We start from the raw sequence: 11,472 nt of genomic DNA, 5'->3' as shown, positions 1-11,472 counted from the left end.
TAGGGTCCCGACCCCAACTTTGTAAACCACTGCTATATGATGTGCATGTTTTAAAAAGGCTTGTTCTTTTTAACTTTCCTTCACAATCTGCAGGCTTATTATTATTATTACCTTTTTTATACAGTTTTTTCAAGTGATATACACATATAATCACAGTGAGTAATGTAAAGGTACTGTATATACTATGATTTTTTGGGCTGATTTAATTTTTTTATTTTTTTTATTTACCGTCATTACATTTTTTTGTAAGTTGATTGACAAATAATGGGGTGGACATGGGAAGACGAGCAGCTAAGTTTTAACAAACATAATACCTGCTTCCATGTGACATTTTAACATTTTCCTCTAGTTAATATTTTCACTTGAAATGCATGAAATTGAGAGAATACATTTTAAATGATGAAAAGTATACCTCTTTGTGCTTGCTTTCATTTATTTGCTATTTTTTAAAACAGTAAACATATAATCTAGGTGCTGCATTTCTTAGTGGATACAATAGATGCACTATCTACCAAGGCTCCCATAGAAAATGCTCAAAAGACAGTTCATAAAGTATGCAAAAAAAGGCAAGGTTAAGACAAAATAAAATGTTAAAATTACCTTTAGGGAATGATAGACAAATTATTAACTAAGTCCAAAACATTTCTCCAACTAGAAAATAAAATCAGGTCTACTTCAGTACAGTTTAAATAAATTTAACCTGCTGTCAGCAGGTAACTGCATTTCAAAGCATATTTCAAGTATTAGATGCATATAGGACCAGCATAGTTTACTGAGCTCTTATTGCATACATTTAAAATGATATAGTTATGGGCGTAGAATAGTTATTTCTAGTTTCATGTGACAGAATGCCGGTAAAGCAAAGTGGTATTTTACCAAGCAATATACAAATATAAGCACAGAAAGATGCATTAACCTAAAACATGGTGCTTTAAGTTTTTTCATTTTAATTTGGGTGCAGTGCCCATTTTGCTGAACTTGGGCTCAGCATTTTACAATCTCTGAACCCAGCGGCTGAGTATTTCCCGCATCTCCTTGGTTCTTAGAAAGTAGACAAACGGGTTTATCAGCGGAGGGAAGAAGCTGTAGAAAAATATTGTGGCTATTCGGCTGTCGGGGGTCATCTTCATGTTAGGAATAAGTGTTATGGAGTAGACAAAGAAGCGTGGTATGTAGTAGATCACAATGATGCAACCCTGGGTGGTACAGGTAGAAAATGTCTTTATTCTCCCCTGTAGAAAACAGCAGATTACAGTTAGGCAATTTTAAAACAAGGATAAAAAGTATGAAAAAGTTGCAGCTTACCTGCCAGTTGGTCATTTTATAGACTGAGATTATAATACAAAAGTAGGAGAAGATCACAAAGCCTAAAGGAACAAGAAGGATAAACATTGCTGTGGCATAAGAGGCTCCTGTGAGATGGCTTTTGTCCTCACATGCAAGAGCTGCAAGAGATGTGGTGTCACAAAAGGCATGTATAATTTGACTTGGCCCACAAAAAGAAATCTTGGTAAAGTTTATGGAGCTGACTCCAGGGAAGATGTGTGCCACTAACCAGGACAAAACCGTCAGGGCGGTCATTGTTGGGACCGTCATCATCATGGGGTATCTGAGAAAAGATAAAAAGAGAATGTGATCCATGTTTACTAACAGGGCCCAGGCCAACAATTTATACTGTCCCTACTTTTTCACCTGAGAGGAAAACAGATGGCCAGATATCGATCCACAGCCATGGTCAAAAAAATCAGGGAGTTCAAACTGCCAAAATAGTGGATCATGTGTCTTTGGAAATGGCATGTGTAAAAGCCAATAATCCCATCATTCCACCAGTAACGAGCTATAAGTTTTGGTAAAGCCACTGTGGTAAAGCCTGACGAAAAAAACAACAACATTTATCAGAACCATTAAAGAAATTTAAAATACGTTTTGACATAAATGATGCAATATTCACCAATGTCCGAGAGAGCCAGACTGACCATGATGATATACATGGACTTCTGGAGACTGTGCTCCAAAGCAAACATCACTACCAGTACCAGATTTGCCATCACTGTGGTCACATAGAGGATGAAAAAGAACCATGCCACCATGTGAAAATACTCCAGCTGGAGACCCGGGAACCCCACAATAAAAAAGTTTGACACTTTAGTGTAGTTCTCTTCCACTTGAACCATGCTGCAGGCAGAGTGGATCAAGTATTTCTGTCAGTGCAGCAGCAGCAGCACCAGCAACGTTTGACTGAATAACATCCGGGAAATGTGAACAGTCCGAGTGCTTACGTCTCCCAGTTTTCTTGACAGTGTGGTGGATAAAATGAGAAGACTTGCAGTTCTGTGTAGGGCTCTTTTTAAACATGCGTAGCATAAACTTTGTTGATGCAACTTAGTCTCACAAGAAAAAATATAATTGGCTCTCTCAAGTTGTCAAGGAAACATTTGAATAACAATTCAGTCCTAGAAACTAGTTTGTCATTGTTGTTTTTACAGATATGACATCTTCAGCGCACTCTAAGGAATGACAGAAATTTCAGAAGCCACTGCACCTTTCAGATTAATTTGAACTCTTATTAAGGCAAGGTCTACCATCAATTTCTGAAGTACAATCTGTAAAAAGGTTCACAATAACGGTCTTACTCAGGGTTAAATATGCATATAAATAAATAAAACTCCATAACTTTCATACATGGTGGAGTGTTTTGGCAGCAGAAAAAAATGTTTGGCATTTCCTTCGCAGTTCAGACTGATGTCTTTCCTCCTTGTAAATAGTATCGAGAGCATAAAATTTCTGTTGACAGTAGTAAATGCACCAAACTGTGGAAGAAGCTGGAGACTAAGTTCATGTCCACTATTTCTAAAGTTCTTGTAACTTGCAAGGCTTGAAATGTATATTTTTAAGGTATTAAGTTGCGTAATTAGTTAGGGGGAAAGAACACATATCATTATTCATTGTGTGTAAAATGGCTTAAACATTAACATGTAGAGGCTACATTTGATTGACCAGATAAAAGCCTGGGAAGCACACAAATGTGCACACAAAAAATTTTAAGTTAATGCTAGGACAGAAGTTGAGTAGTTTTAGCCAAAGAGTGGGTCCGAAATCTTGACCTGATTTATTGGGTGTTGAAGTTCCTCTTTAAAGAGGCCTTCTGCGCATTTGTTTATTCACCATAACCTGGAGGAATTTACACACATTATAATAAATCACACGGAGACAGCTGTATGTTATTCAAAGTACCTGGACCAGGGAAGCTCTCATGTGATCGGGCCACACACCGAGACGACTTCAGAGCTTCTCACTGAGCACATTGTTTTTATTAAAACACACATGAAAATGGGCAGCGCCCTTGATTACAATATTTTCTCACATGTAGTCACGTATACACTTTTTCCGGCTTTACCATATTTAGACAGTCATTGTTCCAGCACCTGCACTCGTATCTACTGATATAAGCAGGGAGTAAGTCAGTCTCTACTTTTCACACACTCCTTCAGCTCTCAGTATTTTTCTGCTTCATCACACTCAAGGCCAAGTTTGTGCAATAACAATTCTGCAGGCCACAATGTCTTATACTAACACAGGTTATACATTTTATTTCCCACACTGGTTATGAACATAATAATAATGATGCACACACATAATATATATCCACAATTTCCCCCTTTTGAAGTCTCCTAAGACTTCACCACTAATTGGAGATACTGCATAAAAGATTTTAACAGTCATTACAACCTGTGGAGCAGAAGGAAATGTTTGTCATCATGCTTTTTGACCCTGCCTCCAATGCCATGCCATGTGCCCAGGGACTATTGCCTGTCCGGCCTTTGTAGTCCCAAGGATGCTTACAACCTTCTATGTCTTGACAGGGAGTATTGACCCCTCTAACTGGAGGGTGTCTATCTGTGCTTTATTCCATAGTCTGTCAAAATATGCCAATATAATATTCTACCATCCTTCTGCTCCCTAGACAGTAATACATATCAGACGCCCTGTAACTTACTCTTACGGGTTAATCTTCGTCCTCCTCCTCGTTAGCATCCACCGCAAGCAAAGGCATCATATGGGAAGGAGGAGGTGCGGTTTTCCCTTCAATGGTTGTAGCAATAAAGCGAACAATCAAAGATATTATACATGGTACACAGCAACATCCACAGGTAACCATAATAGCTACAAAAACAGCAATGGATATAAACAATGACATAATCAACCCTTTCCAGTGTCCAAACATGCCCGTCATCCAGTCTTCGAACGGATTGTCTATTCCTGAGTGCTCATGCATGGTCGCGGAAAGTGTTTTTAACCCTTCTAAAGCTTTTGAGATGGAACCATCAGGGGCGGTATTATTGGGTATGAAAGTACAACACATGTCTCCAAACATAGCAAATACGCCCCCTTTTTCAGCTAACACCATGTCCAGGGCCATCCTATTTTGTACTGCCATAAGGGATGTGGGGCCAGTTTGTAATTAATGCAGTCCACATTTTTATTGGGAGTTACCGGAAAAAAGGCTGCAATAATGGGAAGGTTTTCGAAGCCTGCTGAGACTTGTTCCGCCAATTTATACTCATTGGGTACGCCTTGGGGGACTCCAATTGCGTCAATGTAGGTGGACGTGCCTTCGGTCAGGTCAAATGCGTTTGTGCTCCGCTTCATGACATGTCTACGCCGTCGTCTAGTGAGAGCCGTGCTTTGTGCATGTTTCGAGGGAAGATACTTAAAGTCTTTACCTAACAGAAGGAGAGGTGCCTGCAACCTAACCATGGCACACATTCCAATAGTATTATTTTGAATCCTAGTTAATAGCCGATGTCCTCCACAATAATAGTAGAGTCCTGATCTTGCCCAGGGACCTATCACTGAGCCTGGCACCGTGATGTTACACCAATCCTGAGGAATTTGTCCTACATTTGCCTTGGGTGTTGTGGAAGTGAAGGTAAAGCAAGTGTATGTGCCATTTCTTCGTTGAGGGGTGAAAGGGCCTGCTCTGGTGTTATTGGCAATGGGTGGGAACAGACTGGCCAAAGTGGTACAGTTTACAGCTATAACCCCACTGGTCCTCTGGATACAGAGGAGCAGGATCAGTAGTTAAATGTGGTCTTGCAGCGGCGCAGGCCACACAATCTGATTTACTTTGTTCTTTGGCAGTCTGAGCTATCCATTGGAGTCAGAGGTTATCTTCAGTATATCCTGTGGCCATCTGGATAATTTCTATGGGTTTTAAGGTGTTGTAGTCTATCTTTATCCTTCCCTTGTCTGACTCTGCCTGATTGGAGTGATTTCCGAAATTTATCATGATGATGCCTTCCGGATTCTGTGTGTTCCATCCTCGTCGAAGACCAACCATGAAATGGGCGTTGTGTGTTCCTAGGGGGTTGTGTGTCAAGGCTTTAAGGGTTAAAAGAAATGGCTGTTGCCCATTTGAGGCGGTATTCAGTAAACTACCACGTATCAGGGATATGTTTAGCGCTTCAAGTTTAGGTGTCGGGTCAGGTTTAAAAATATTGGTATTCCATGGTCTGCTGTAATGTATATTGTATTTCCCCACCCCCTACCGCACAAAGGGGTGGGTGTGTCTGCACTTGTGGACTCACAGTGTTGGGAGAGTTCAACATTAGCGCATAGGTAATAGTGGAGCCTCGTCAACCATGTGCTGCCTGAGATTTGGTAAGAGCTACAATTGATAACGTCGCAGAGATCAAAGTGGAAAGTCGTGGTCGCACCGAGAGTGTAATTTAATTCTATTCCCCCAAACGCCTGGAGGCATTTATCTGGACCCTGGGGTTTGGATTGTCTTTTATTGATCCTGGGATGACTGGAGCATGTCTGGAAAGGAAGTTCACAATACAAACCTAAAATCAATGTGACAATGAAAAATGATAAAACACCTATACCTCCCGTGACCCAACCCTTAAGGGGCCTGGGTCCTAGATTTTTACCTCCCATTCTTTTCCAAGGTACCTGCAAAGGAAGATAAGGATTAACAATATGGTGAAACACAAAATACCTTTTTTTTTTTTTTTGAAAGTTCAGAGTGTTCAGTTCAGTTCTTCAGTGGGAGAGCAGCTACGACCACCAGTGAAAGAGAGGAAAGCTCGATCACATCCGCCTCTTCTGTGTGATGTCCTGGTCTTCACTCACAGGTGTAGACTGACCTGGAGCTAAGTGATCTCACCAGAGGATTATTCTGCCCCTATTGGTGGGACCACTGATCTGACGGTGCACCTAAGGTGTAGACTAACCTTTAGGTGTAAATGAACGCTTTCACACCCTAGGGGATTATTCTGCCCCTTGAATTGGGTGAGAAAGGTCTTCTGGTGTGCTGGTGTTGTCCCTCAGGTTCTGCTCTGGCAGCAATCTCTGTGGTGCCTCTGCTGCTGCACACTGGCTCCAATGATACCACGTGTCTCCTTTGCCCTTGACCCTCACCGCATGTGAGGTTCTCTCTGTGACCTGGAATGGACCTGTCCACCTTGACTCTGACCACTTCCGTTTGATGACTTTCAGAAGGATCCACCCCGCGTCTGAGGTGGTGGCTTGAACCTCGGAGGGTTGGGCGGCCACCTGTTTTGAGAATGCTGCAACCAAGCTGTGGAGAGATCTATAGTAATCACGGTGAGACATAGATTGTTCACATTCAGTCAGAAAAGGTAACCTGGTTTTTGGGCCTGGAAAAGGTCTTCCAGTCTGCAGTTCATGGGGCATCATGTGCACAGATTTTAGCCTATTTGGTTTTGATTGTCTGGTTCATCCTTTCCACCTTCCCTTGAGATTGGGGGTGGTACACTGTTCCAAAGGAATGTCTCAGTCCCAGGAACTTTTCAACCTCTCTAAGTTCTTCATTTTTGAAGTGTGTGCCGTTATCTGACCTGATTTTCGCAGGAAAACCGTGCCTGGGGATATAGTGATTAATCAGACACTTCACCACTGTTTTGCTGTCTTCCTTTTTTGCTGGCCAGGCCTCTGGCCAACCGGTGAACGCATCCACACACACCAAAAGATATCTGAACCCATTCACTCTTTCAGTCATGTCTGTGTAGTCTATGATGATTTCCTTACCTGCTACCGGGTCCACAGGGAACTTATCTGGTGCAGGCTTCAGAGTGGGTCTCACATTGAATTGTTGGCAGGTGCTACACAAGCTTATCCAATGACCTACCGTCTGTTTCAGGTATGGATGCCACCAGTGCTCAAGACTCTTCATTATTTGTGCAGTTCCTGCATGTCCCGGTCCATGTGCTTCTTCCAGCGCTGTTGTGGTCAACCCTGGGGGTAGGATGGGATGTCTGTCTGGACTTCTCCATAGTTCATCCTGGTCTTTTCTTCCCCCTCTTGCCTTCCAGCCTGATTTCTCTTCCGGTGAGGCCCCCTTTTGCAGTCTACTCACCTCCTCCAGAGTCGGTTCTGGTGTCCATTCAACTTCAGAGTTCATTAAGATGTGTATGGGCAGATATCCAGCTTTGGTTTTGGCTGCTTGGTCTGCAGCTTGATTTCCTTGAGCCACCCTAGTGTAGCTGTTATCATGTCCTTTGCATTTTATGACCGCTACTTCTTGGGGAAGTAGTAGGGCCTCAGCTAATCTTCTCATTTCTGGCTCATGTTTAATGGGTTTCTGTCCTGCTGTTCTAAACCCTGTTCTCATCCACTGCTTCAGTTCCACGTGCGCTGCTCCCATGACATAAGCTGAGTCTGTGTAGATGTTCACTTTTTGTCCTTTGTCCTTCCCCTAGTTCTAGGGCTGCTATTACTGCTAGCACCTCTGCTCTCTGTGCTGATTGGGTGTCTGTCAGCCCTTCTGCCTTAAGAGTCACAAAGTTCGTTCCTGTGTCTTCCACCACCGCATAGGCTGCTTTCAGACCCTCTTTGTCATGTCTAAAACAACAGCCATCTGTGTACAGGTTTCTTGCTTCTGTCAGTGGTTCTCCTTGTAGGTCTGGTCTGATTTTCTCACTTACCTCAACTTTTTCGGCGCATACGTGGGGCTCTCCTTCTGTCATTCTGTCTGCCATGTTGATCCCTTCATGGCTGTAGATGATATTTGGAGCCTCCAGCACCTTACTCAATCTGTGTTGTCTCAATGGTGAGAGTGTGAAAGTTTTGGAATTGACAAATGCCACTACTCCATGTGATGTTAGAATATGTAGTGGATGTCCCATCACCACATGGGCTGTTTTTTGAATTATTTTTGCCAACCCTGCTGCATGTCTGGTACATTCATGGTGTCTTTGTTCCATGTTGTCAAGCATCACGCTAATATACATTAGCACTGTTCTTACTCCCCCTTTTTTCTGGAACAGCACTCCGTTCGCGGTGTGTGCTGTTACAGAAACATCCAAGTGAAAGGGCAATGTGTAGTCTGGATGTGCCAAGTGAGCAGCTTGGGAAAGGCTGGTTTTAAGAGCAATAAATGCTTCCTCTGCTTCTATTGTCCATTCTAGAGGCGCTGTCAAATGGCACATGCCCTGTTCCTTCACTAAGTCGCAGAGTGGGGCAGTCAGGTCAGTGTATCCTGGAATAAATGACCTGCTGTATCCGGTGAGTCCCAAGAAGGAAAGCATGTCCTTCACCCACACCGGTTTTGGATGAGAAAGGACAGCAGATTGATGTGAAGGGGACATTCCTGTCCCGGACTGAGAGATTACCCTGCCTAAGAAATCCACCTGTTTCCGGCAAATTTGTAGTTTGGCTTTGCTGACCTTGTACCCAGCTTTTGCTAGGTGTGAGAGCACCACAGCCGTGGCCTCCAAGCATTCAGAAACAGTGGGTGTCGCCAAAAGAATGTCATCCACATATTGAATCAATGTGGTGTTCGGTGGGAGGGGACAGTCTTGGAGGGATTCCTTAAGGACCTTATTAAATATTCCTGCTGACAGAGCAAAACCCTGCGGCAAACAAGTGTAGCGGTACCTGTTTGACTTATATGTGAATGCAAAAATATCTCTGCACTCCTCAGCTAGAGGCAGGCAGAAGAAAGCATTGGCCAGATCAATGCAGGTGAACCATGCATGTTCGGGGTTTAGATTGGTAAGAGCAACATAAGGATTGGGCACTGGAACTGTAGGAGTGGAAAGTACTGCATTTACAGCTCTCAAGTCGTGGGCCATTCTCCATTTCCCAGTGCCCTTCTTTTCTACTGGTAAGATGGGTGTGTTCCAAGAAGAGCCGTCAGCTGGTTCTAGCACCCCAGCGTTCCACAGGCCTTCTATGGTGTCAGAAATTCCAGTTTCGGCTGCTGGTTTGTGAGGGTACTGGGATTTCCAAATGGGTTGGTCAGTGTTAAGCTAGAAAGTGATGCTCCTCACAGTAGTAGCAAGCGTCAGCACCCCCCCATCGCCTTGGTGGTCCTCCACGGAATCCACGACCCCTTGGCCCGCCTCTGCCCCTGAACCGGCCTGGTTGGGCATGATAAGGACCAGAGGTTGCAGACCTCGGTGCAATCGTGTCCTGATGGCCAGGAAAGGGAGGAGTCTGGAGGCTCTGAGAAACTGCACCTTCATACATTATTTTGGGAGTTTTGTTGTCTTTCTTCTTTTCTCCTGCTTTCTGCTTTACTTCGGCTAACTGCATTTTTAGCAATTGGGTCTGCAGGGTCTTAAGTTCCTCCTCATCTTTTTTATGGTCCTCTCTCATTTTGGACAGGTGGTGAATCAGATGGCGATCCCAAGTTCCAGTGTCCGCTCCAGCCATGTCAGGAATGTCGTCCATACTGGCCTTCACCTGTTGGGGTAGTCCTTTAAGGACAGCATCTCTGAACCAGTCTCGCTGTGCCCCCTCTGGATTAGTTCCTGTCTGAGTTTGCCACATGGATTTGCACTGGTCCAGGTATTCCCTGGTGTTAATTTTAGGGTCCCATTGAAACTTAGGAATGGTGCGACCCTGGTTACAGGGTATGCTTTTCTCAATGCATCACCTAGCCAGTGGACGTGCTGGCTGAAGAGGTCAGAATCCGGGGCTCCTGAGGTGAAAGCAGCAGTCTCAATTTCTCTACATGTGTGGTGTGGCATGCAACGTCCTGCCACTGCTCTACAGGTCCTTCTCAAAATATTAGCATAGTGTGATAAAGTTCATTATTTTCCATAATGTCATGATGAAAATTTAACATTCATATATTTTAGATTCATTGCACACTAACTGAAATATTTCAGGTCTTTTATTGTCTTAATATGGATGATTTTGGCATACAGCTCATGAAAACCCAAAATTCCTATCTCACAAAATTAGCGTATCATTAAAAGGGTCTCTAAACGAGCTATGAACCTAATCATCTGAATCAACGAGTTAACTCTAAACACCTGCAAAAGATTCCTGAGGCCTTTAAAACTCCCAGCCTGGTTCATCACTCAAAACCCCAATCATGGGTAAGACTGCCGACCTGACTGCTGTCCAGAAGGCCACTATTGACACCCTCAAGCAAGAGGGTAAGACACAGAAAGAAATTTCTGAACAAATAGGCTGTTCCCAGAGTGCTGTATCAAGGCACCTCAGTGGGAAGTCTGTGGGAAGGAAAAAGTGTGGCAGAAAACGCTGCACAACGAAAAGAGGTGACCGGACCCTGAGGAAGATTGTGGAGAAGGGCCGATTCCAGACCTTGGGGGACCTGCGGAAGCAGTGGACTGAGTCTGGAGTAGAAACATCCAGAGCCACCGTGCACAGGCGTGTGCAGGAAATGGGCTACAGGTGCCGCATTCCCCAGGTCAAGCCACTTTTGAACCACAAACAGCGGCAGAAGCACCTGACCTGGGCTACAGAGAAGCAGCACTGGACTGTTGCTCAGTGGTCCAAAGTACTTTTTTCGGATGAAAGCAAATTCTGCCTGTCTTTCGGAAATCAAGGTGCCAGAGTCTGGAGGAAGACTGGGGAGAAGGAAATGCCAAAATGCCAGAAGTCCAGTGTCAAGTACCCACAGTCAGTGATGGTCTGGGGTACTGGTCTGTGTTTTATCAAGGGCAGGGTCAATGCAGCTAGCTATCAAGAGATTTTGGAGCACTTCATGCTTCCATCTGCTGAAAAGCTTTATGGAGATGAAGATTTCATTTTTCAGCACGACCTGGCACCTGCTCACAGTGCCAAAACCACTGGTAAATGGTTTACTGACCATGGTATCACTGTGCTCAATTGGCCTGCCAACTCTCCTGACCTGAACCCCATAGAGAATCTGTGGGATATTGTGAAGAGAACGTTGAGAGACTCAAGACCCAACACTCTGGATGAGCTAAAGGCCGCTATCGAAGCATCCTGGGCCTCCATAAGACCTCAGCAGTGCCACAGGCTGATTGCCTCCATGCCACGCCGCATTGAAGCAGTCATTTCTGCCAAAGGATTCCCGACCAAGTATTGAGTGCATAACTGTACATGATTATTTGAAGATTGACGTTTTTTGTATTAAAAACACTTTTCTTTTATTGGTCGAATGAAATATGCTAATTTTGTGAGATAGGAATTTTGGGTTTTCATGAGCTGTATGCCAAAATCATCCGT

At 43.9% G+C, this 11,472-nt stretch overlaps 1 protein-coding gene across 1 annotated transcript; it reads right to left on the bottom strand.

Annotated features, from left to right (window-relative positions):
* Positions 1 to 550: 550 nt before the first annotated feature.
* On the bottom strand, positions 551 to 2,288 carry or30bu1 (odorant receptor, family 30, subfamily BU, member 1). Its single transcript, XM_047379918.1, has 4 exons — positions 1,952 to 2,288; positions 1,693 to 1,870; positions 1,306 to 1,609; positions 551 to 1,232 (listed from the first exon to the last, which is right to left on the bottom strand). Exons 1-4 carry the CDS (start codon positions 2,172 to 2,174, stop codon positions 993 to 995), a joined length of 945 nt encoding a protein of 314 aa, XP_047235874.1. The 5' UTR covers positions 2,175 to 2,288; the 3' UTR covers positions 551 to 992.
* Positions 2,289 to 11,472: the final 9,184 nt, after the last annotated feature.

This window comes from Girardinichthys multiradiatus, chromosome 11, assembly GCF_021462225.1.
Source record: "Girardinichthys multiradiatus isolate DD_20200921_A chromosome 11, DD_fGirMul_XY1, whole genome shotgun sequence".
Lineage (NCBI taxonomy): Eukaryota > Metazoa > Chordata > Actinopteri > Cyprinodontiformes > Goodeidae > Girardinichthys > Girardinichthys multiradiatus.
Note: the sequence above shows the minus strand (reverse complement) of the source record. Positions and strands in the feature narration are given on the sequence as shown.

Bases quoted from the DNA above. Each gene is read 5' to 3' on its own strand.
- or30bu1 (XM_047379918.1), bottom strand. From the start codon at position 2,174: ATGGTTCAAGTGGAAGAGAACTACACTAAAGTGTCAAACTTTTTTATT. The intron at 1,871-1,951 runs GTGAATATTGCA...TTTTTTCGTCAG, and splicing joins TCTGGCTCTCTCGGACATTG to GCTTTACCACAGTGGCTTTA. The intron at 1,233-1,305 runs GTAAGCTGCAAC...TGTTTTCTACAG, and splicing joins ATAAAATGACCAACTGGCAG to GGGAGAATAAAGACATTTTC.